We start from the raw sequence: 25,721 nt of genomic DNA on the forward strand, positions 1-25,721 counted from the left end.
CGCGGGATCTGCAGGAACGCGCCAAAATAAGAAAACACCAGCCGTCGTGTCAGTGACGGTGACAGAGAAACTAGAGGATAAACCTTTGAAATAACTTTAAAATTATTCTCAAATGCCCGTTCACCGACGGACTCATTAAAACTAAGTGGAAATTTAATTTATTTGTCCGCGTTGTTGGCGGCAGACCACAGAAAATGGTTCTGCAAAACAGTGGAAGATACAGAGCGGACCGAGGACAAGGTGGAGGAGATCAGGAAAACCAGTGAGTTTCTCTTTACCCCAGTCTGCTAACATACTGTTAATAACGCTTCTTAAACTGGTCTAATCCAACTGTTGTGCTCGCTTGAACCAGGGACGATGGCTCCTCGATGTCCGCCCTCAAGCGTCTGGAGCGCAGCCAGTTCACCGACGAGATGGACGCTCGCTTCGGCTTCGAGAGGATGAAGGAGCCGGGGGAGAAGACCGGCTGGCTCATCAACATGCATCCTGTAAGACGAACAGTCTCATGTTAGATATTTTTAAATGTCTGCAGGAGACAATGTGTTCATATTATGTGAAACCACCAACAGTCATCCCTACAACACTGTTTACTATGTTAAGTAAATTATCTATATAGAAGTATTTGGTCAAAAATATTGTGATATTTGATTTTGTACATTTCACCTAGCCTACATACAGTACAAGTAAGAATAAATTAAAATAAGATATACAATATAATATTAAAATATAACAATAGACTAGATAAATAGGCATGCACAGCAAGGAATTATGTAAAAGCACATTTTTTTTTAAAGTTTGATTTTATGAAAGAGGACACAGCTCTGACTTGCCTGATATCCACTGACAGGTCATTCTGGAGCTCATGTGAAATTAAGCAGTCATAATATACTCAGGGGCCAGTCCCATCTGGGCCTTGAAAGTGATAATAAAAATCCTAAAATCCTAGATTCTTAACTGCACAGGTAGCCAGTGTAATGAAGAGAAAATCAGTGTTATGTGTGCTCTTCAGTTAGTACCAGTGAGCAGTCTAGCAGTCGCATTTCGAAGATTTCAGTACGTCGAGGTGACACTGGTGGAGGATGAACCAAGCTGTTGTGAGATGTGATTAAATGTAGCGTCTGGGCCAATGAGAATTATTCATATGCTCCTTTTGTTTTTGTAGACCGAGATCCTGGATGAAGACAAGAGGATGATCAGTGCTGTGGACTATTATTTCATACAGGAAGATGGAAACAGGTTTAAGGTGTGTTTGAAGTGGTAAGGTGCTGAAAGAGAGAGGAGAGGAGCTGTCAGCCTTACAACCTGCAAACAGTAATTTTTACATAATAAAACATAAAAATGTATTTCTATTGTTCTAACATATCCTGATGTTTCTTCTGTCTGTAGGTGGCCCTGCCCTTTAAGCCATATTTTTACATTGCCACTAAAAAGGTAAGTCTGGCTGATAAATAATGTTGATATCAAAACAAAGAAACATCATGTGTAATTAATATTCAGTGCACATTATATTTTAATATACATGGTTATCTTAGGCAGTAACATGTTTTAGATACAATTTTATTAATTCATGAAAAATACATTGGGTAATGCTGCAGATTTCAGAACCTTTCTGCTATTTAAGGGAGAACATGATCCAGTATGTCAGAAATGACATAAATCTATATATATATAATCTATTATTCTATACATTATAACATAAAATATATTTAAATCTAGCCAGTAACAGTTTCAGATTAAACTGAGGATGGGAGAAACGTGTTTACATGTAGAAAAGACCATGGTGGTTACAGCAGGATGCATGAGAGTTAAGGCCTGAATGTACTGCCAAGTAGACGGAGAGCTTTGGACATTATGGACCGATAATAGTTCTAGTAAAAGTTCTGATAATAGGAACCAGAACCTTCAGGTTCTTACATCGTTCCACAGCAGCCGCGCTGACGATGGCAAAGATAATTGGACTGATTGATCGGTCACTAGTTAATGCGTCATGTGAACATTTTCAACAACATTTTCCTTAAATACATGTTTATTTCCAGAGCTGCGAGAGAGAAGTCATCTCATACTTGTCAAAAAAGTTCCAAGGAAAGGTGGCAAAGCTGGACATTGTGCCAAAAGAGGACCTAGACCTGGTGAGTGATTTATTTTTAGAGCCCTTTCAGACCCTTTAAGTGTTTCATATCACACAACAAAAAGAAGCCAAATTGAAGTAAGCTGATTTTATCACCATATCTACATTAAAAAAAACAACAAACCAACGTGTTATTGTTTTGTTTGTTCTACAACAACACTAATAAGGGAGATCTCTGGGTGTGGGAGTGTGTATGTGTGAAAGTATCTCTGAAAACCCTTGAAAATGAGATGGTTTATCTTTTTAATAAAGTAGGAATGTTAATCTTCGCTTGCTTGTTCTCTCCAGCCGAACCATCTGGTTGGACTGAAGAGAAACTACATCAGGCTGTCATTCAACACTGTGGACGACCTCATCAAGGTCAAGCGTGAGATCTCTCCGGCGGTACGCAAGAACAGAGAGAGGGAGCAGTCCAATGACGCCTACACCTCCATGTTATCAAGGTACCTCCAAACCACCAATCTTATTCATTTCTGAAAAGGTTTATCCAGTTATTTCCAGTTTAATGTTGATCTGTTGACACCTGTGTTGACTCCTGCAGCGCCTTATCAGGTGGAAATGTGACCTCAGCAGATGAAGACGGGATGTTAAAGAGTATTTCAGATCAATTGGACAACATAGTGGACATGAGAGAGTATGATGTGCCCTACCATGTGCGATTGTCCATTGACCTAAAGATCCACGTGGTAAATATTGATTTATGTCATCTTAATATTTAAAAAATCCTCTAACGCACACGTGTTGGCTCTTCTAATATTTACTGTTTTTGCTCCTCAGGCTCATTGGTATAATGTTCGATACCGAGGCAGCGCTTTCCCTCCAGAGATCGTACGGAGAGATGATCTTGTGGAGCGACCAGTATGAGGATTTTATTGATTATGTTGCAACATGAGATCTGTTATTTGCCAGTGACTCCAGTAACTCATCGTTTCTTGTTCTTTTTAGGATCCTGTTGTTCTGGCTTTTGACATAGAGACCACCAAACTGCCGCTGAAGTTCCCAGACGCAGAGACCGACCAGATTATGATGATCTCCTACATGATCGATGGACAGGTGAGTTTTTTTTTTGCATTCACACATTTATCATGTGTATTATTCTGTTAATAATACATGTGTCCGTTTCTGAACTTTTCTGTTTCCTTTAAAGGGGTTTCTAATCACAAACAGAGAGATCGTCTCTGAGAACATTGAGGACTTTGAGTTCACTCCCAAACCAGAATACGAAGGGCCCTTCACAGTTTTTAACGAGGATGATGAGGTACGTGGCCGCATAACTGTCAATATACTACAGTGTGAATGAAAACTGTGAGTGCTTAACGTGCATTTAGGGATGGGAATCGAGAGCTGCTTCCAAATTGTCGATCTATCGGAATGATGAAAATGAATGCTGTACAAATATTCTCTCATTTCTTCCCTTGTAGATGACAGACTTGCTGCTAAACAAAGCTTGTGCACATCTGACTCATATTTATGCCTTTTTCCCACTTGGAGATAATCAGTAGATGATTTGAGGGAGGATGCTCTCCGTCGCTCTCCGTCGCTCTCCTTCGTTCTCCATCGCTCTCCATTGCTCTAGTAGCAGAGACAGTGCAGGGACAGAGTGTTTGTTTAGTTGAATATGTTAGTCTGGTCTTCCTGACTAATTGAAGTTACTGTGCTGCAGACAGATTTATAATTGCAACCCACCATCCTGTAAGTTTTGTCTTTTGTCTTAATATTCTCTAAACCAGTGATTCCCAAAGCGAAAGTGAATGACCCCTGCAGGTGGGCCTTCATGGCAGAGGTCATTAAAAATAAATCATTTTCAATTCTTAAATTTGGGAACAGCTGCTCTAAACTATATAGGATATTTAAAAAAAAAATACACAGCGGTCATTCATGAGTCTGTTCACAAGCTGCGGGAGAACAAAACAAACCAGGACTTTGGAGGTAATTAAACAGTTGTACTGCTGCTGAAAAACTGTGGAGGCCTGTTTTTTCCACACAGAAAATGAATCAAGCATCAATAAGGAATAAGCAGAATCAGTACTGGCTCTGGTATCAACAAGATCTTATTGATTCCCATCCTTAAATGCAATGCTCTGTGGTTGCATCAGTGTAATGACGTGCTGACTTGACTTGGCTGCAGGCGGCTCTCATTCAGAGGTGGTTCGATCACGTCCAAGAAACCAAACCGAACATCTTTGTGACCTACAACGGAGATTTCTTTGACTGGTGAGCTGTTGCTCTTTCTCAAACATTGTGTTTATTATGTTTCTCACATACTAAGACGTTGTGCTACGGGTTGTAACGATCAATCCATCTGGAGTGATCTATCAATTCCCCAAGCCAATATCATCAGTTAAAAGTGAAAATATTGATCCGTATCATCTTTAAGATGCACCTTTATTTTGGAATCCCTAACCTATGTCTGTGAATGTTTTTATTGAGCTGAAGTTTTTACTTTTATCAAATTTACAATTATTTATGCATCGTTTTTTCCCCTTATGGACAACAGCAAAAAACTTGATTTACACCCCTAACGTTTCCCTTTCACCTCTGCCTTTGTTTCCACTCTCTCCAGGCCTTTCGTTGAGACTCGAGCTGCTCTCCATGGACTGAGCATGCACAGGGAGATTGGTTTCCAGAAGGACAGCCAGGGAGAGTACAAGTCCAGCCAAGCCATCCACATGGACTGTTTAAGGTGAGCACACCTCTGATGACACTGTTGGAATAAGTCCAGTGTGGTTTGTGTAAACGTACACTTGAGGGTTAAGGGCTAATTTTAGATTAATTAATTTCTAATGTGCTTCCAACCTGTTCCTCCTCCTCTGTGTCAGGTGGGTAAAGAGAGACAGCTACCTGCCGGTGGGAAGTCATAATCTGAAGGCAGCAGCAAAGGCTAAATTGGGCTACGACCCAGTGGAGCTGGACCCAGAGGAGATGTGCCGCATGGCAACTGAGGAGCCACAGGTACAGAAATGGACCTCTTTGGTTTTTACATCTCAGAAAATAAAGAATTCTTCTTAATTTTGTTGTCTTTTCTCTCTTTTTCTGTTAGACTTTAGCCACCTACTCTGTGTCCGATGCTGTTGCCACATATTACCTATACATGAAATATGTCCACCCCTTCATCTTCGCCCTGTGCACCATCATCCCCATGGAGCCTGATGAGGTTTGTCTATTGTCTGCCTTTGTAGGGTCTCAAAAAACAAAACAAACATGCATTGTGATAATTATTCGTTTCTTTTCCTGCCCTGTCCGTCTGTCACCAGGTGCTGCGTAAAGGTTCAGGAACTCTGTGTGAAGCTCTGCTCATGGTTCAGGCCTTCCACGCGAACATCATCTTCCCCAACAAGCAGGAGCAGGTCTTCAACAAGCTGACAGATGACGGCCACGTCATGGACTCAGAAACCTACGTGGGCGGCCACGTGGAGGCGCTGGAGTCAGGAGTGTTCCGCAGCGACATCCCCTGCCGCTTCAAAATGGTACGTCTCACTTCAACTCATGGCTTGTTCTTTGTTTTGCAAGTTTTTTTTGCGTGTTTTTAATGTGATAGTTTGGCGTGGTGTGTTGACAGAATCCAGCTGCATTTGACTTCCTGCTGCGAAGAGTTGAGAGGACAATGCGTCACGCCATCGAGGAGGAAGAGAAAATCCCTTTGGAGCAAGTCATCAACTTTAATGAGGTGTGTTGATTTTTCATTTTTACCTCTTTTACCTTCTTTTTGTTGTGTCTCCAATTTGCTTTATTTGGAAAGGTCGTCACAACTACTGATTGTCCTCACATTTAGGAAGCAAATGTTTGACTTTTTTGCTTGAAAAATGACTGAAATTATTAATTGATTTATTGAAATAGTTGGCAGTTTTTTTTTCTTTTGAAGGGCTAATTGTAGCAGCTCTGTCCTCAACTCATAAACCATAAAACCTCCCCTGTTATTTCAGGTTTGCGATGAGATCAAAAAGAAGCTCACCTCCCTGAAAGAGGTTCCAAACAGGATCGAATGCCCCCTCATCTACCATCTGGACGTTGGGGCGATGTACCCCAATATCATCCTCACCAACCGCCTGCAGGTGAAAGAGAAATCACAAGAAAATTGTACGATATAAACCGTAGAAAAGCATAGATTTCAACACTTTTATTTTCTGCATTTACAGCCGTCTGCTATGGTTGATGAAGCCACTTGTGCTGCCTGTGACTTTAACAAGCCTGGTGCCCTGTGTCAGAGGAGGATGACCTGGCAATGGAGAGGAGAGATCAGTAAGTTGATGTTTTATTAATCATGTTCTCGCCAACATGGCTTCTATGTTTGATTTTTTTTTTTCACACCTTCCCGTGTGTCTGCAGTGCCCGCCAGCCGCAGTGAGTTCCACCGCATCCAGCAGCAGCTTGAGTCTGAGAAGTTTCCCCCATTTTTCCCCAACGGTCCGCCGCGGGCCTTCCACACTCTCACCAGAGAGGAGCAGGCCAAACATGAGAAGAAACGTCTTGCAGGTAGTTGCTCTCTTGGATGTTGTTTGAAGTGTTCTGAATAACTGGTTGCCAAAGCATCGTTTGACCTGTCTTCTCTTTGTCTCAGACTACTGTAAGAAGGCCTACAAGAAGACTCACATCACCAGACTGGAGGAGCGAGTCACCACCATCTGTCAGAGGGAAAACTCCTTCTACGTTGACACCGTGAGAGCTTTCAGAGATCGGCGTTACGAATTTAAAGGACTCCACAAGGTTTGTTTTGGTCTTAAAGTCTAAAATACAGTAATCTGTGTTTTAGGCCTTAAAAATTTTCATCCTTGTATTTTACACTATTTCCAGATTTTTTCTATGTTCTGTACTTTTGCTTTAAGGTGTGGAAGAAGAAACTGTCGGCAGCTCAGGACAACGGAGACGCCGCTGAGGTGAAGCGCTGCAAAAACATGGAGATCTTGTACGACTCTCTTCAGCTGGCTCACAAGTGTATCCTCAACTCTTTCTACGGTTACGTCATGAGGAAAGGGTAGGAGTCGGCTCCAGTTTTTAATCATGCAAGTCATTAATGATCCTCTTGCGTGTGGCTCATGAAATCGGTGATGAACCTGATGTTGTCTGCTCTGTCCTCGTGTCTCCATCAGGGCACGCTGGTACTCCATGGAGATGGCTGGCATCGTGTGCTACACTGGAGCCAACATCATTACTCAAGCCAGAGAGCTCATCGAACAAATAGGGTGAGCTTCATGATGATACCAAATTACAGAAATTATCTTTTCTCTCAGTGCAACATCAGCTACAGGACGGAGCTGGTGGCGATTCACCGCCTCATTTAACAACGCTTCATCAGCAGATTCTTGCCAACATTTGAGTTTCAGACCAGTTCCTTCAGTTTAGGTTTTATCTTATCTTACTTTCTTTTGTTCCTACATCATGTATTGTAGTATGGAGGACCACAAGCATCACAGGAATAGTAATAATGCATTTTATTTATTAATATCTGATATAATTAGAATAAGCATTGATAAATAAAAGTGTAATTTTTAATCAATACATAAATAAATACAGAAAATTGCAAAGTAATTAATTATTTGATATTTTAATGAACAAAAGTAAAAAGCAGAATTTACAAATTAAATATGAATCCATTAATAAAAAGTTCAAATTAAAAGAGATTTACAAAAATAACAACATGGTCCATAAACACTAGGGTTTAATCCCAGGATATGAGATTCCCAGGAAATTCCATTTCCTGTTTCCCAGTAAATTCGATGACAGGAAACGGGGAAAATATTTTATTTATTTATCTTTTTTAAACACAGAACATATTAAAATATATTCAGAAAAACGTAGGCCGTCAGTTTAATGTCATAAAACATGCAGGAGGTGTGTGTGTGCGTGCTGTGCACTGGTTAAACACAACACAGCCTCTTAATTAACACAATTATGATTAATGTGTTAATGATGTTTATTAATTATTAATGATTAAAAAGCACATGCTCAGAGTCTGACCTCGTGGGACTGCACCTCTATTGTAGGTTGGACGCTAACACCTTTTGACTCGTCATATTCATTCTGTTGCAGAATGACATCTTGTGATTGCATTAAATCAGTCGGCTCACTGAATTCATCTGTTGCAGGTAGTCTGTACCTGTAGCCTCGACTCGCGTGAGCAGAGCAGCTGTAAAATAATTAGTTTCATGGAATGGCTTAGAAAACATCAAGTGACCTGCTTTAATGAATTTCGTTACTTGATGTAATAAAGATTTATAAAATATCACTTATCACTTAGGTAAATATCACAAAAATCACAGATAATAAACTTGGCATTTCATAACGCTGACAGTTGCAGTCGAGCGGCAAATAAAACAAAGTTCAAGCTGGATGCAAAGCTTTTATTTATTCTAATGTTGATGGACATAAATTGTCTTGATAATGATCGAAATAATACACAAAAAAGATCAGGTTAGGAAAACATGTGTAGTATATATATAGTTAGTTAGCTTTACTACTAACTGCTTTATTTAGTAGCAGATATTGCTTAAATTGTATGTAAGGGTTATAGTTCTGTAACTGAAGCAACTGAATCAACGTGTTCCTGTCTGATGAAATGTACTCAGGCAAAATCCTGAGAACCTAACTAATATGTGAGTTGAAAAATAATGCATATATTACTTTTCAATGTCACTCTCAGGAGGCCCCTCGAGTTGGACACTGACGGTATCTGGTGTGTCCTCCCCAACACCTTCCCTGAGAACTTTGTGGTGAAAACCAGCAATGAGAAGAAGCCCAAAGTGACCATCTCGTACCCAGGGGCCATGCTGAACATCATGGTGAAGGAGGGGTTCACCAACGACCAGTACCACGAGCTGGTCGACCCCGCGTCGCTCACGTACAACATCAGGTCGGAGAACAGCATCTTCTTTGAGGTGGACGGACCGTACCTCGCCATGATCCTGCCCGCTTCAAAGGAGGAGGGGAAGAAGCTAAAGAAAAGGTAACACGGTGGTGGATTAAAGACTTATTCACTTGTTGGATTTGTTACCAACACTGATGAATGGGTTCATATTAAAATGTACAATGATCAGGATGATAATTTACGGCCTCCCTGTTGCTCTCAGGTACGCTGTGTTCAATGAGGACGGATCTCTGGCTGAGCTGAAGGGTTTTGAGGTGAAGAGAAGAGGAGAGTTGCAGCTCATCAAGATCTTTCAGTCGTCAGTGTTTGAAGCTTTCCTCAAAGGCACCACTCTGGAGGAGGTGTACGCCTCTGTGGCCAAAGTGGCTGACTACTGGCTGGATGTTCTGTACAGCAAGGTACAAGTCTGTCATCAGATGGTGTTGGAATGTAACTAACAGTTATTTTCAATATAGATTCATCTTTCAGTCATCTTCTTGTTTAGTTGTTTCGTTTCTTTGGTCCATAAAATGGTTTGGAAAGGGTGAAAAATAGAGGATTTAGACTTTTTTGTCTTTAAAAAATCTAAATAATTGGCAATTAATTTTAATTTATTGATTGTTGCATCTCTAAAATAATGTAAAACAGCATTCTAGTATTAAAAGATACTTACATTATGCTTTCAGACATGTTTTGAGTAACTTGGATTAATAATAAAATAGGATTTGCAGAGCAGAAAAAAGGTTAAAAAAGAAATTCTTCACAAAAAGCTGATTGATTTATTTAACTGGTTTTCCAGGCTGCCAACATGCCAGACGCGGAGCTGTTTGAGCTGATCTCAGAGAATCGTTCGATGTCCAGAAAGTTGGAGGACTACGGCGAGCAGAAGTCCACGTCCATCAGCACAGCTAAGAGACTGGCCGAGTTCCTGGGGGACCAGATGGTAAAAGATGCAGGTCTGAGCTGTCGCTACGTCATCTCCCGAAAACCAGAGGGTTCGCCTGTCACAGAGAGGTGAGAGAGCAACTCTGATCATGTATGTGTAAAACTCTGGGACAGCGGAGAGGTCAGATCAAGGCCAACGGGAACCTCCACTGGGCCAAATTTGTTTTTCTTTTTTTATGATGGAAATAACACCAAATATCAATTTATTCAGAGATCACTGGGGACCTTTGTGCAACACTGTTTTAAAACCTCATTGCCTGAGAAACTCTCGGATGCAGGTGCCACTGCTATCAGAGTCAATTTAACCAAATATATTAACTAAATATTAAATATTATTTTTTTCTCCAACACTCTGGAGTCAGAAATAAAAATGTCGGACAAGTAAGAGTACTTCATGGTGTGCTAATGTTGTGCAAAGGTCATGCATTAAATGGCTTATTTTTATGCAATAGTGCAGCTTATTAAGTCATCCTTTGCTCTGCATATTCAAGAAAACAAAATGAAAACATGTAAACAAAAATTTGAATGCAAATATAAATTGCAGACCACCAGTTGCACTGATGGCATGAATGTGCCATCCCAAGGACCTCAGCTGTTTAGGCTGAAAAAAATTCTAACTCTGCACTTCATGCAGTGATTTGTCAGGGGCGTGGAGCTGAGAAAGTAAGCAGGGTTTAAACCTCTCAAGCTCGCTGTTTTCATTTCTTTTGTGGCTTTTCTAGTATGCAAAATAAATGAATGTTCTAGAGGAATTATTAATATAAAGCATTTGTTGTTATGCACCTTTTTATGATCAATCACACACAAACCCCCTGTGTTGGCCAACCTTTCACCCCACCTTCACATGAGACCAGAAGAGCTATAAACAATCATAACCAGGCCTTCAGCACTTAAAAATTTACTACTGTTCAGGTTGCTACACATAAAAGCCATCTCCCTTCATCCCCTCTTTTTCCATCTATGTTGACACTGTTAGTCGTGAACTACTAACTAAAACTACACTGCCATGATGACAGATTTTCTGGTGTCAGCAGGATAAAATAAAAATGATGCCATTACAGTGTTAAATGTCTGGAGGCACTTTGTAATATAACCAGAAGTAAAAGCCTGACTGATGTGTGTTTCTCTCCATCAGAGCCATTCCTCTGGCCATCTTCCAGGCTGAGGCCAGCGTCAAGAAACATTTCCTTCGTAAGTGGCTGAAGATGCCCAGCCTGCATGACTTGGACATCCGCTCTGTGAGTTTTTAAGCAAACATCTTATGCACTTGGATGTGAGCTGTTGGCTTTCAGCGTGCTCCCTCTGACTTTTAAATTTCTGTTTGCAGATTCTTGATTGGAGTTATTACATCGAGAGGCTGGGTAGCGCGATCCAGAAAATCATCACCATCCCTGCAGCTCTTCAACAGGTAAATATTTAACATTTCATTGGTCTTTCGTTCCTATCTAAAGTTGATTTACAGAGGAAGCTTCTTCTCCTCATCATCAGGTGAAGAATCCGGTACCCAGAGTTAGGCATCCTGACTGGCTTCACAAGAAACTCCTGGAGAAAAATGACATCTACAAACAGAAGAAAATCAGTGAGCTGTTCACCAGCGAGGGCAAGAGACAGGTTTGTTCACCAGCAGAGAAAGTTTCCTCTGCCCACCCTGCTTTGTTCTTTTCTAAATGGCCTCTTCAGGGAATAAAGTTCACTGCTGCCATGAGAGATTTTCTTTTTTGCCTCAATCTCTGCCTCGTCTCTCTCAGGTGGCCCATCAGCCTCTTGAAGCTGGTCAGGCTGCAGACATAGAGGACTTTGGGATGCCGCCCAGACCTCTGCAGCCGGCCATCCTCATCAGCACCAAGAGGAAGCGAGCTTCTCAGGGAGAGGACAGCCAGGTGGAGTCTCAGGATGTGGAGCTCACTCAGTCCTGGAGAGAGATCCTGGGGCCTCCTCCGCCTTCGGGAAAGACGCGGGTAAGCTAGCAGCAACAAGCTTTTCAGGCAATTAAGATGGCACAGACATTTCACAGGATTTACTGGAGAAATATTACAAAGCTTTCAAAAAAAAAAAAACATTTCTGTGTGCAGGAGGAGCGTCTGGTGTGGCTGCGTTACCATAAGAAGAAGTGGGAGCTGCAGCTGAGGCAGAGGAAGGAGAGAAAGAAGAGGAGGAGGATGCTGGACGGTGAAGCTCAACCTGTAGGGGGAGGAGTGATCAGAGGCGGCCCCGTCACCGGCCTGGGAAGCTTCCTCCGCAGAACGGCGCGCAGCATCCTGGACATGCCGTGGCAAATTGTGCAGGTGAGGCAAAGTCATCTTCATTATTATCTTTTTTTAAACGACAACAACAAACATATAAAGGAGGTTACAGTCCATGTTGCAGGGAAATCACATGTTGCAAGAGACTAATAATGGAAGAAAAATCATATCCAAGATAATTCAGACAAGGCTGCCAGACTTTATAGGACTGATCTGCTTTGGTTTGTAGAATACTTGTAAGATATTCAAAAGGGACCAGCTCAAATATAACTTTACACTAACTATTAACAGAAGGTCTTCATCGCTATTCCATCATAGTAATATATTTTTTGTAGCAGCGAAAGTAAGATCACATTGTCACAAGCGAATATCCAACATTCCTGGCAGATACTCAGGATTGTTAGTTATTGGGGTGAACGTGGAAGTTAATTTGAACCTCTCCTCCAGACAACGGACTGACTTAAAATCATCTAATCTCGTCTCATGTGATGTCCTGTTTCCTGCTCAGATTGCAGAGACGAGTCACCCCGGTCTGTACAAGTTGTGGGCTGTGATTGGAAACGACCTCCACTGCATGAAGCTCAACATCCCTCGCGTTTTCTACGTCAACCAGAAAGTCCCAAAACAGGAGGAGGGAGCCACATACAAAAAGGCACGCCACAGAACAATGCATTGCTGTTACTATAAATGGTGTAAAAGCATGTGTTTTCTTAGTAAATTAACCACATACATTTTTAAGATAATAATTTAACTGTTGGCTGCAGGTGAATCGCATGCTGCCTCGCTCCAACATGGTGTACTACCTTTATGAGTACTGCGTGCCAGAGGACATGTACCAGGAGCACATCAATGAGATCAACGCTGACCTCTCCGCCCCGGACATCGAAGGGGTTTATGAAACACAGGTATTGTATAACTTCACCAATGATGCTCCTTGATTTTTTTTATTGATTTAAAAAAAAATCAGCATTAACATGATATCTTTCAGGTCCCGTTGCTGTTTCGTGCTCTGGTGCAGCTCGGATGCGTCTGTATGGTCAACAAACATGTTGTGAGGGATATGGCCGGCAGGGAGGCCGACACCTTTGACCTGGAGCACCTGGAGATGAGGTCTCTGGCCCAGTTCAGCTACCTGGAACCTGGTAAGACCCGTCTGAGACGCAGGTCTTCTGAAATGATGGGGGCTGTTGTAGCTCTGGGCAATTGCAATTAATTATTATAACATTAATGTTGATAACAATGATAAAGTTCAGACATTTTTTACTTGATCACGCAGTAAAAATAAACGTCACAACAGCTGTTTTATTGCTGCCTGTTTGCATGAGGGCGGGGATGAGCTCCTCCAAACACAAAGTGGCCTGCAGCGACACAGAACCCACCACAGTAGAGGGAATAAAACAGATTTTAGGATCTATTTTACTGACAATACTCATTATCCATAACTGCAACTAAAGGGAGAAAATATGCTTAATTTATCAAACACATGTTGAACAAGCAGAACACAAACTTGTAGAAGTGTGATTTCTTCAGCTACTCCATCTGCAATAAACACAACACGTTTTCCATCACCCAAAACCTTCACCCATAATTTTATTAAGTTACAAGGCAAGCAAACATGAATCTGTTTTGCTAAGGAAGATAACACATATTTGCTATGTTAAATTTTTACATTTAGATATTCTTTAATCAAAATATTTTTCAAACATGCTATGTTTGCATAGTTAAATGTTTATGGTATTCTGTTTTTATAAAACTATACAAACTATAGTCTTTTTAAATTTAACTAATGTACCCTCTGGTTTATTCAAGCTATTCAGGATATTCTTCAAACTGCCAGCATTATCAAATTATATATTGTGGTAAATAACAGTATTGATCAATATGGAAAATATTATTGTGATCAGCCCATTTACTTTCCCTCTAACATAATATTTGGCCTGATATCTTTGGATCCTGCTCATGAACTTTGTTATATATGTAAGAAGTTTTACGTCACTGTGTTATGACTGTGTTATGTTTCCTGTCTCCTCAGGGAGTGTTCGTCACATGTACCTGTATCATCACAGTCAGGGTCACAAGGCTCTGTTCGGCCTGTTCATCCCCTCTCAACGCAAAGCCAGCATCTTTGTCCTGGACACAGTAAGAACAATACAACTCTTCCATTTCTTTCTCTGCCAGTGTGTCGGTGTGTTAGTTAGTTCAAGTTTATGAAATTTATTTATATCAGGACCATGTTCAAAATACATTAATATAAAAAAAAGAGAAGAGATCCTTCACCATCTTTAGCTTACTAGATAATCTGAATCTGTAGTCACAGGGGAGATGAAAGGAAACAATAAGACACAGATTAAAACCCATCATCTCCACACCCTATAACATATTTCAAAGGAAAAATCACAGAGCAAAGCTCTTCAACAGTGGCAGAGCAGCAGTGTGGATTATTTTATGCACTAAACAAACATCAGAGGACAAAATTAAGTTGTCAAAGCTTAACACTTTGAAATTAACCAGTATAACTGTTGTGATTTTCTGTCCAAGACTTTCAGATGATGAGCATTTTAACTTAATTATCAGGTGTGGGTTTTTTTTTTGTTTTTTATATTCTACTGATGTATCCCATCCCAGAACAGTTCTTAAGGTGTGTCTTTATTTTCTCTCCTCAGGTCAGAAGCAACCAGATGCCCAACCTGAGTAACCTCTACACGGCTGAGCGCACGGCTCTCCTGGAGAAGACGACAGAGGAGCTCCTCCCTCCAGAGAAACACAACTTTGAGGTCCGAGCTGAAAACGACGTGAAGGCTATTTACCGCGCACTGCAGCGCATTCTGCTAAACTACAAGGTAAAATACTACTGGAGCTTTTCAAAAAAAAAAATTTCCTTTCAGATGATTGCGTACACAGACATCAGTAATTAAGCCTCTGTTTTGTGTGTTGCTGTTTACAGGAGGAGCGTCGCGGGCCCACCCTCATCGCCATGCAGTCAAACTGGGAGCTGCGACGGTTGGCGGCAGGGATGCCGGTGCTCGAGGAGTTTCCGGTCGTTCCAGTGCATGTGGTTGATGAGATCAGCTATAACGTGCTGGACTGGCAACGCCACGGCGCCCGGCGCATGATCCGCCACTACCTCAACCTGGACAGCTGCCTGTCACAGGCGTTTGACATGGCTAGGTACGAACCGCACACTCCTCGCTCTGAAGATTTCATATTCCCACTACAAAATGCTTCATAATTTAGGGATATGAAGCATTTTAAATAATGTAGGAAATTACATCATAATAAGAAAAGTGTTGAGAAATAATATGTTCATGTTTCAACATTTAGAAATCGTTTGGACCACTATGTTTTGTGTTTATTTAGTACAGTTTGAAGAAAAAAATGTGGCACAAATTTAGATCAATTATTATGTTTTATTGACTTGCATAGCATTTTAACTTAGATTGTGCAGATTTTAGAGATATTAAGCATTTGAAAATACTTCAAGAAATAACATCTCAGTTTGCAAAAATATTGATGTAGTCACTGGCTGACCATTTCTGTTCTGTTCTGTTCTGAGTCAAAGCCCTCTACCATCTCGCTGTGATGCTCAATTTGTCACTGTTGTGCATTTTGTTAGTACTTGTTATTGATGGCATTCAGATTTAGCTTCAAGAAACATTTCAACTTTTAAAAAATGTCTCTCGTTTTCAGGTATTACCACTTACCTGTGGGGAACTTGCCTCAGGATGTGTCCATCTTTGGCTCAGACTTGTTCCTGGCGAGACATCTACGGAAACACAACCACCTGCTGTGGCTTTCACCCACGGCCAGGCCCGACCTCGGAGGAAAAGAGGCCGACGACAGTCGTCTAGTCATGGAAAGTGATGACAGGTGCTCCGTGGAGATCAATGCTCAAGGGTGTTATTCCACAGGTACACACACATCAGGAACAAATTTTGTCTTCACCCGAGAAAGATCATAAAGCAACTGTATGTTTTTGTGCATTTATATCTGTATTAATTGATGTTCCTACTTCTGTTTCTGTCAGTGTGCGTGGAGCTGGATCTGCAGAGCCTGGCAGTGAACACGATCCTCCAGTCACAGCATGTCAATGATATGGAGGGCGGAGCTAGTCTGGGTGTCAGTTTTGATGTGATCCAGCAGGCCTCGTTGGAGGACATGATGTCTGGAAATCAGGGCACCAGCTCTCTCGCGAGCTATGATGAGACTGCTCTGTGCTCCAACACCTTCAGGTGTGTAAACATCATGGCTGTTTGTACTTCTCGTTGTTCTTAATTGTTAGGAAGCTTGTCGCGTTGTTTTTTTGTGTTTTGCTCACCTTATTGTTTGCTGTGTGTTGTATGATCAGGATCTTGAAGAGCATGGTGGTCGGATGGGTCAGAGAGATCACACAGTACCACAACGTGTACGCAGACAATCAGGTGATGCACTTCTACCGCTGGCTGCGCTCCCCCAGCTCTCTGCTCTATGACCCCGCACTGCACCGCACCCTGCACAACATGATGAAGAAGGTCTTCTTACAGTGAGTGGCACGTCATCCTCCACGCCGCAAAGAACATGCATCTCATTGATTTAGTCACATATTTAGTCTGAAAAGCTTTTGTTTTGATATAATGGTAAAATCTCCCATTTAGTGTGGAACAAGCTATCTATATTCCCGTATACGAACAGGTTATCAGCCTCTCCAGGGACTTTTTCCAGTGCTAATACTTTTTTTTTGTACTTAAAAGTGTGTGAACAGATTGTAACGTAACTTGACTTTTCGGTTGCCTATAACAGGTTATGGAGTGATGTCTATGTAAAGGACTCGAGACACTTTGTCCAGGAAAATCCAAAGGATATGATGTTTATGTGTGCTTGCGGGTGTCTTGCCTTTCTATAGCTCCACTAAACCACGACAGTATGCAACACTAGCTAGTGTTTGCTTAGAACTGGAGTCTGCTAACATCACAAATGACTGATACCCAGCCTAACACCAGCACCACAAAGTCCAAGCTAACATTCCTGCAAAGCACATGGAATATATATTGTTTTTTTTGGCTGGATAATTTTAGCTAACGTTAGCTTACTTGAACAAATTGTTAGCTAGCTAACAAATCAAAATACTGTCTGATTTTAGTGAACAATAACTGATGTAACGGGAAAAGGCAAATGTGTATCACTAACAATTGCTTTCTACCGGACAAGTGCGATGCAAGGTCGCTGACTAGCTAAGTGTGTCCTAAGCTAAGCTAAGGTTAGCCAGCTAGCTGTAACTTAGCTAACATGGCATGGATGTGGCATCAGTTGCTTCCTAAAAGGGTTGCACATTTTTTTTGTCATTTTCATTTTAACTTTCCCTACTCAACAAATGACTCTGCCAAACAACATAACAAGGCAGACCAAACCAAATTGTGAGGTCCAGGAAATTGTTACGCAAAACATACAATATTGAATAATACATTTTAATGGGTTAAAGTTTGGAGATTAATGATGATTAATGATTAACATCTCTACCTCATAACATTACCTGATGAAGTAATTTGCCAACGATAAGCTAGTTAGAATCATGGAGCCAATGGTCCAAATAAAAGGAAAATTAAAAGATGGTAACCACCATTTTGGCCAGTGGCCAAGATGATGAGCTTGAAATTCCACGTGGTACCTTTAATCTCTGATCATAATGTTTTCATCTTTTTTTTCTTGCATTGATATATCCCCACTTTTTAACATACCTAACAGCTGCAGTGTCCTCTTCTTCTAAAAATCCTTCTCTCCTTCTGCTGTCAGGTTGATCTCAGAGTTCAAACGTCTCGGCTCCACTGTGGTGTACGGAAACTTCAACAGGATCATCTTGTGCACTAAAAAACGGAGGATAGAGGACGCCATCGGCTACGTAGAGTACATCACCAACAGGTCAGACACTTAACCCTCTGCAGGTTACACCTGTACAGAGAGTGTCCACAGCACGCCTTTGCATCGTAAAGTCAGCACTCCATTCATGCAATTTAATATTAATAATATTTTTAATAAACACATAATTATGGACAAACTTCATACTTGCATCCACACGTGAAAAATATAAATGTATCTGTATGTATTTATATTTTTAACTGTATCTGAACAGACTGCTGAGCCAGTAAAAGTGTTTGTGTCTGTCGTCAGTGGTTTGAAGTAAGAGCCAGAACACTAAAATCAGAAGGACGAAAACAACACAATTGCCCATTAGAGCAGATAGATGTTAGCCTGAGATGGTGTTGCGGTCTCCATCATGGGAAGTGAATTCTATAAAGCAAACTTTAAAAGAGGACAGCTGCCTATTAGACTAATGGAAGGAAAAATATCTACAGTGAAATGACACCAATATATCAATATTGTAACCTGGAACAAAATATTTTATGTCAGTGGTCAGTGTAATGTTGTTAGCACCATATTCTCTGCAGCTTTTCTGAACTTTGACAAGTTCTGCTTTTAACTGTTTGGTCAATATTTCTAATGACCATCTTCTTCTTTTGAAAGCACACCAGTCATTAACCAAAATGTCACATTATTAATATCAATGTATTTGATCAAAATACAGATCTTTGTTGGGTTTTTTTTCAGTCTCTCCTGTCGTATTGTAAGTAGAAAACTAAATGACCCTCTTAACTGTTTCTCCTGCAGCATCCACTCCAGAGAAATCTTTCACTCTTTGTCCATCTCCTTCTCCCGATGCTGGGAGTTCCTGCTGTGGATGGATCCGGCCAATTATGGCGGCGTGAAGGGCAAACTGCCCTCCAGCATCTTGTACGGAGAGGTAAGTGCAACTTTTGTCACAGTATTTTAGAGTTGCATTATTATATTGATTAATACTGAGATCACTTCATTAAGCTCACTCACTAGCTCCAGCTGGTCCACACACTTTTTCCACATCCTTATGCAAATCTGCTGTTTGTTTCATAATTGTCTTTATGTCCCATTTCCTTATCTTCTTGAAAATCTTAAGGTCATCTCTGACTTCTGTAATTTCTGTAATTAGTCCTCCTGCAAACAACTGTTGCATCTCTCTTTTGTCTGTCATGACAGACACCACCTTTGACTCTTTTCTTCTTTTGGCTTTGGTTTGTTAGACTTTGTTGCTCCTGAGCAAAGATTCAGTTTTCTTTCTCATTTTCACCTTTTTTTACCATTATTTTGGGGCTTAGTGTGGGAGATTTATCACACTGTGGCTGCCGTTCTCCCCCCACAAAGAACCCAGAGACATTAAATCACCTTCTTCTAACATATGATAACTAACGGTTGAAGAGATTCAAGACATGGAAAGAATCAAAGATTGAATCTGTCTGATTATTCATTGATTTTAGGGACATATCTATGGACATTCCTGCTAATGTACAAATCTTTGCCTCAAAATAATACCGATCATCATTCACAGTGCATCTCCCAGAAGCTACATATAAACAAATTTTACCAAAATCTTTTACACAAAATGAAATCAACAGAGCTGCTTTCACTTTCACATTGTTCTGAGTTGAACATGTAACAATTAAAGTTATATATATTCCATCATTTTTTTATAGGCTCCACAGCAAGTCTGTTTTTGATTGAAGTCTTGTCAAGCTGCACAGAGCAGATCGAGCCGGACAGGAAGTCAGACACAGAAACAGCACAGAGAATGCAGTCAGTTTTCAAAATAAAAGACTCCAGATCATAAAAACAGACAAAAAAGAAGCTATCTAAATACATACCCTATTTACCCACAGTACAAAAATCAAGGAAAAATCAGCAAATCAACAAAATTTGAGCAAGTCAGTAAAATCAGGTGGGCGAGACTATATCTGATATTGAATATATCAAAATGCATCAAAGACATGATGAATCGAGGTGTTAGTTGTGTCGCTTTGTGGCTTAGATACAAGTCAAATGTGCTTTTTGTAGTTTTTCTGACTAGCTCCTTGCCTTCTCCTCCAGACTTTTTGTGCATCTGCTCTCTGTTGTATATCACCCTTCTACTCTGAACAGCAGCTGCAGGAAATTTTGTGCGGTCTGCCGCTGCAGGCTGTTAATTTAGGAAGTGCTTGATTTGAGTCTTTAAACTTCAGTATTGCAGTTGATCGTGTTCATTTCTTTGTGGGAAGCTAAAATCGTGATCCAGATTAATATTTGATTGATTGTGCAGCCCTACAGGATATTTGTATTTGTCAGTAGCAGAATAAAACAAACACAAACTCATGGCTCCCGTGGCCCATTTTCAGGAAGGCGCCAAACAGAAGAAAAAGAGGCAAGAGGAGGGAGACGAGGAGGGCAGTGAGGATGAAAACGAGGAGGAAGCTGAGGAAGACGATGGTGATGGAGAGACGGACGACGTGGAGGAGCTGATTGAGAGCAACTGGAACATCATGCAGTACCTGCCCCAAACTGCGTCCTGTCAGAAATACTTCCTCATGATTGTCTCTGGTAAAAATATATAATATCAGCACACAAGCAAATTTGTTTTGGGTTTTTTTTCTTTCTACCAACTCTAACACACACTTTCCACACCAGCCTACATCGCAGCAGTATATCACAGCATGAAAGAGGAGCTGAGACGTAACACTCCTGGGGCAACGCCAATTAAGAGACGTGGAGGCAGCCAGGCTTCCCAGCAGGCAGTGGGGGACTTGAGTGCTCTTCCTGGTAAGACGGTGTTTGGGAAGCTGCTTCAGTTACTAACAACTTCCCTCGTGTGTGTGTTAGGAACTTTACATTACACTCATTAGAGTCGCCACAGGCTCGTGTCTGTTACACTTAAACCTGTGATTGGGAGCCGTTAATTGTATTTGGATAGATTTCCTCTCAGATGTGATGTATTCTTTAAAACTCTCTCCCACAGGAATGATCTCCTTCTCTCAGGAATATGTGTCCAGCGAGCTGACGCAGAACTTTTTCACCATCACTCAAAAGATCCAGAAGAAGGTGACGGGCACCAGGAGCGTGATGCAGCCCTCAGAGATGTTCCCCGTCCTGCCCGGATCCCACCTGCCACTCAACAACCCAGCACTGGAGTTCATCAAATACGTCTGCCAGGTATATCACCAAGTCTAACTACTTCACTCACTTTATCAGATATATTTCAAACTCAGGCTACAGGACTCATTTTTGCACACTGTACATGCAGGTCAGATGATCTTTGTTTGCAATTGATATATTCATGTACAAAGCCATTCTAAGCAGATTACCCATGATCCCAGTTTGTATCTGTACATAATACCCACAATTTTAGATTCAACAATAAGCATGGCTTAAAGGTGCCACCTGTGCAGACTGAGTTGGGAAAAATGAGTCTCATATTACACTCCTTCAAACCAGAGCTATTTGAACTCTCTTGTGATGCATGTACTTTAGTCTTTTCCACTGTACTACCGTAATTTCTGGACTATAGAGCGCACCTGATTATAAGCCTCATCCAGTACATTTTTAAAGGAAAAACCATTTTGTACATACATAAGCCGCACCTGTCTATAAGCCGCATGTGCCCACATTGAAACATGAGATATTTACAAAGAAAGACGGTACACAGAAAGAGTTTTCAAAGTTTTAATAATATACCTTAGCTTTTCTTTTCAAACAGTGCCTGTGACGCGGCAGTAACACAGCAGCAATACGGTAGTAACACAGCACTAAAAGGGCTGGTTAAAAAAACATACCGGTAAAAGTCACTGAGACGCGGCAGTAACATAGCAGCAACACGGTAGCACAGCGAAGTTACATTAAACTTGCGTCTTCCTCGACACATATATTCCACCTGTCTCACTCTTACCTTTTCTGCTCGAGCGCCCCTGGCGGCCGTTAGAAAAAATGCATAAATTAGCCGCATCATTACATAAGCCGCAGGGTTGAAAGCGTGTGACAAAAGTCGCGGCTTATAGTCCGGAAATTACGGTATTTGTAATGTCTTTTCTTGTAACTTTGCTGCCCTCTTGGCCACTTAACTAAAAGACTTTATCTCAACTGTTTTTAATCTGGTTAAATAAAGGGTAAATTTAAAAACTGCATTTTTTTAATAAAGGTAAAGTGCATCACCACATATCATTATAAATGAAGCATTGTGGCGCTACAGAGATGCTCCAGCCTACAAATCATATTCTCCAGATGTAAAGGAAACATGCTTGTCTGGTACAGACCCCAGCAAAAACCCCATCCTTTTTATGTTTTTCAGTGAAAAAGAAATGGCAGCATCTGTCAAAATAATCATAACATGATTATTTTGGCATATAGTTCAGCCCTAATACCAGGTTACAAAGATCTTTTCATATGTTGCATGTTTTTCCTCTTCTCACACTGTACAAGTTAACACAATTTATTGTTTTGATGCTTAATTGTATAGCAGGGTTTAAGCCTGGTTAGAGCCACTATCCCTACTGTCACTATAAAAGGTCCTTAATAAGTTGTAAAAAGTCTAAAATCTAATAATCTGATTTTTTTTAGGCCTTAAATTGTCTTAGACCCAGTATAGGGACAAATGTGTAGCATAAACCAGTGCCACACGTTACAGCAGTTTTAGCCTAAGCTAATTTGCAATGTTCGTCCCTTCATGGGCCTTTAGAATATATAAAACTCAACAACAAACACATAAGAGACACTACAAAACTTCAAGTCAATCATAAATATGTACATTAAAAACACAAAAATCAGAACTCAACAATAAAAAAACTGTCGGAACAATATAAGACACAAACTATGGTACAATAAAGCAGCAGCTTAAAGCCGAGGCACCAACAATTCCATCTTTTGTCCGTTCAGGTCCTTTCGCTGGATGCTAACATAGTGAACCAGGTGAATAAGCTGAAGAGAGACCTCCTGCGTCTCGTGGATGTTGGAGAGTTTTCCGAGGATGCCCACTTCCGTGACCCGTGTAACTCCTACATCCTGCCAGAGGTCATCTGCCACCACTGCAACTTCTGTCGTGACCTCGACCTCTGCAAGGACCCGTCTGTGGCGCAGGTGAGAGGAGAAACGTTATTATAACACTGTTATAACACTCTTTGTACCTGTTTATTAAACTGTGTCAAGGTCCAGTCTAACAAACTATTTTCTTTTCCTCAGGACGGGTCTGTTTTGCCTCAGTGGTTCTGCTCCAACTGCCAGGCTCAGTATGAGACTGAATCCATAGAGATGTGTCTGGTGGAAGCACTGCAGAAGAAACTGATGAGCTACACGCTGCAGGACCTGGTGAGGAAGAAATGCTGAGTTTTTTTTAAAAATATACTGAAGAGCTAAAACTCCCTAATAAAATAGCGTTTTTGCAGGTGTCTAGTGGTTAATACAAATTACAGGGTTCTCGCACGTCCTGGAAAACAGTTGGCCAATTTTCCAGTTATCGACAACACATGGAAAATGAGAGGAAAATGTGAAATGCCTTGGAAAATCTTTGTCATCATCTTTGTGTTTTCAACACTGTCCCACTTCGTTTAACTGACTAGGCTGTTTATCAGAGTGTCCCCAAAATGGAAAACACTGGCATCTGAAAGAAATAAGAAAAAAAGAGATTCATCTCATAAATTATTATGAGATAAATTTAATACATTTTAAGTACATAGCACTTGCCAAGCATAGAACACAGTATGAGGAGGTATTAGGAGTAGTATAACTATTAGATAGTGTTTGCATCATAATTTCTAAGCGTGTAAGAGATGATTTCATAGATAAGTTAAGATTATTGGATCCATGTCTATCGCAACAGCTAGATCACTGCTGAAAATGTCCTGGAAAATAATTTCTAGAAAAGAGTGGAAACCCTGATATATCATAAAGTGTAATGTTTTTGTTAAGGGTTTGCACAAAGTTTTAAAAGTTTGGAAAATGTTGAATTTTAACTTGAAGTTTAAGTTTTCAAGAGTAAGAATGTGCCTGAATTTGAATATACTCCTTTACTCATGTAAACCAAAAATCTTTTCAAATTTGAAATGAAACGATCCTGTTATCATTTGTTATTCATAGCTCGATAAAAACCTTGAATTAATCCCTTAATATGTAAATTAGCAAGCGTTAAATAATCAGAACATATGAAAGTTAATATGAACAGCTGCTATAATAAACAAAGTGATAATTTACATTCATTGCTCTGGGTATAAAGAAATTAAGTAAATTTATTTTTCACAGTTGCATTTATAGTAACAATTTAGATGTGAGGGTAAAAGTTTTATGAGTCTGGACATTTTAGTTTAGTTTAGGTACCTTGGAAGTGCTTGAATTTTACTTTTAAAGCTGTCGTCCTCTCTCTCTCTCTCCATGTTTCCTGTTTTTATTTCTGCTGTAATTATCAGAAAAGGCAAAAAGCCAAAAGTAATCTTAAAAAAGAACAAACAATGTCCAAACATGCAACACTGTTTTGCTTGATTTACACGCTGCCTCACTGATTAAAAACACTGTGTGCTTTTTAGGTGTGTACAAAATGTAAAGGAGTGAAAGAAGCGAACATGCCGCTCTACTGCAAATGTGCTGGAAACTTTGACCTCACCTTCGCAGCCAAGGTTTCTACTCACAGATACATCATTCAGTTTACTGATGAAACCGTATGATATTTGACATCGTTCTTACTGGTATTTTTTTTCCCTTTTTCTTCCCTTTAAAGAGCTTCTCTGAGCAGATCACAGTGTTTCGGAACATAGCGTCTCACTACAACATGAGCTTCCTGGAGGAGACCATCGACTGGCTGCTTGTTATGAGCCCGCACATCAGTCAGACCGCTCACTAAATGTCACATCCGCCACAGAGCTCCCACACTCCCTCAGCTGCATCTCTGGCGATGACTTTTCAATCTGGGAAACACTCAGTTCTGAAACCTTCCCAGTTTATGCACTTGTTCATCAGCTGTGACAATTCCTGTTTGATGGAGAGGCAGGTTAGAAGAGGAATATGTGGACTGTAGATATGTTTGAATTCTTGACCATGTCATAAAATTGTGTGTCAATTTCAGATTTTGACTGTTAATAAATAAATTTTCGAGTGTTTTAACTGTGTCTTTTACTGTTCAGTTATTTTACCGGGTGCTGTATAATGACACCACTTCCGCCACGAAGGAAGAAACATAAACATCCTGATTGTCGTCTCCTCTGGAGACCTTCATTAATCAGCAGTCACGTTTCGTCTGAGCTTCCTCCCCACTTGGCTGCTAATGCGTCCACTGTGGTTTGTGCACAGCTTGTGACGTGAACTGTTCTGTGAACTCTGTGAAAAACATTAAATGTTTCTGATGCTGCTTTATTAGAAGTTGCATAATCAATAACTGTCAAGTGAAGATAATTTTGTTCCTTTTCCATTTTTGTTCTTCATATTTGAAGAATTACTGGGCAACTCTGAAGTGAGTTTGTGTGTGTGTGTGTGTGTGTGTGTGTGTGTGTGTGTGTGTGTGTGTGTGTGTGTGTGTGTGTGTGTGTCATTGTGGCTAAATGTGGTCCTGGACACCTACTGGAGCAGGAACTACCACTGAGGCCTTTTTGAGTGTTTTGCCAGTTGCTTATATATATTTGAACAGATGTTGTCAAAGCGATATCATCACAACTGTGCAAGATACAGTCACAAAACTTTACAGATGTGCAGCTGAGATCAAACTGAAGCCCACGGTCAA

At 40.6% G+C, this 25,721-nt stretch overlaps 1 protein-coding gene across 1 annotated transcript; it reads left to right on the top strand.

Moving 5' to 3' along the window:
- The first annotated feature begins 27 nt into the window (after positions 1–27).
- pole (polymerase (DNA directed), epsilon) lies at positions 28–25,108 on the top strand. Its single transcript, XM_084727987.1, has 48 exons — positions 28–262; positions 353–488; positions 1,163–1,243; positions 1,387–1,431; positions 2,037–2,129; positions 2,417–2,571; positions 2,670–2,814; positions 2,906–2,986; positions 3,074–3,181; positions 3,276–3,386; positions 4,257–4,342; positions 4,692–4,811; positions 4,948–5,080; positions 5,169–5,282; positions 5,383–5,595; positions 5,688–5,795; positions 6,052–6,180; positions 6,265–6,367; positions 6,455–6,601; positions 6,687–6,832; positions 6,952–7,100; positions 7,216–7,308; positions 8,766–9,068; positions 9,193–9,388; positions 9,769–9,983; positions 11,050–11,152; positions 11,242–11,322; positions 11,403–11,525; positions 11,663–11,872; positions 11,987–12,199; positions 12,666–12,809; positions 12,922–13,062; positions 13,146–13,299; positions 14,190–14,296; positions 14,821–14,997; positions 15,102–15,325; positions 15,845–16,065; positions 16,182–16,386; positions 16,503–16,676; positions 17,924–18,049; positions 18,797–18,929; positions 20,368–20,569; positions 20,657–20,788; positions 20,985–21,178; positions 22,895–23,095; positions 23,198–23,323; positions 24,535–24,624; positions 24,726–25,108. Exons 1-48 carry the CDS (start codon positions 195–197, stop codon positions 24,846–24,848), a joined length of 6,882 nt encoding a protein of 2,293 aa, XP_084584113.1. The 5' UTR covers positions 28–194; the 3' UTR covers positions 24,849–25,108.
- Positions 25,109–25,721: the final 613 nt, after the last annotated feature.

The sequence above is a fragment of the Lutjanus erythropterus genome, chromosome 10, assembly GCF_056507025.1.
Source record: "Lutjanus erythropterus isolate fLutEry1 chromosome 10, fLutEry1.hap2, whole genome shotgun sequence".
Classification (NCBI taxonomy): Eukaryota; Metazoa; Chordata; class Actinopteri; order Lutjaniformes; family Lutjanidae; genus Lutjanus; species Lutjanus erythropterus.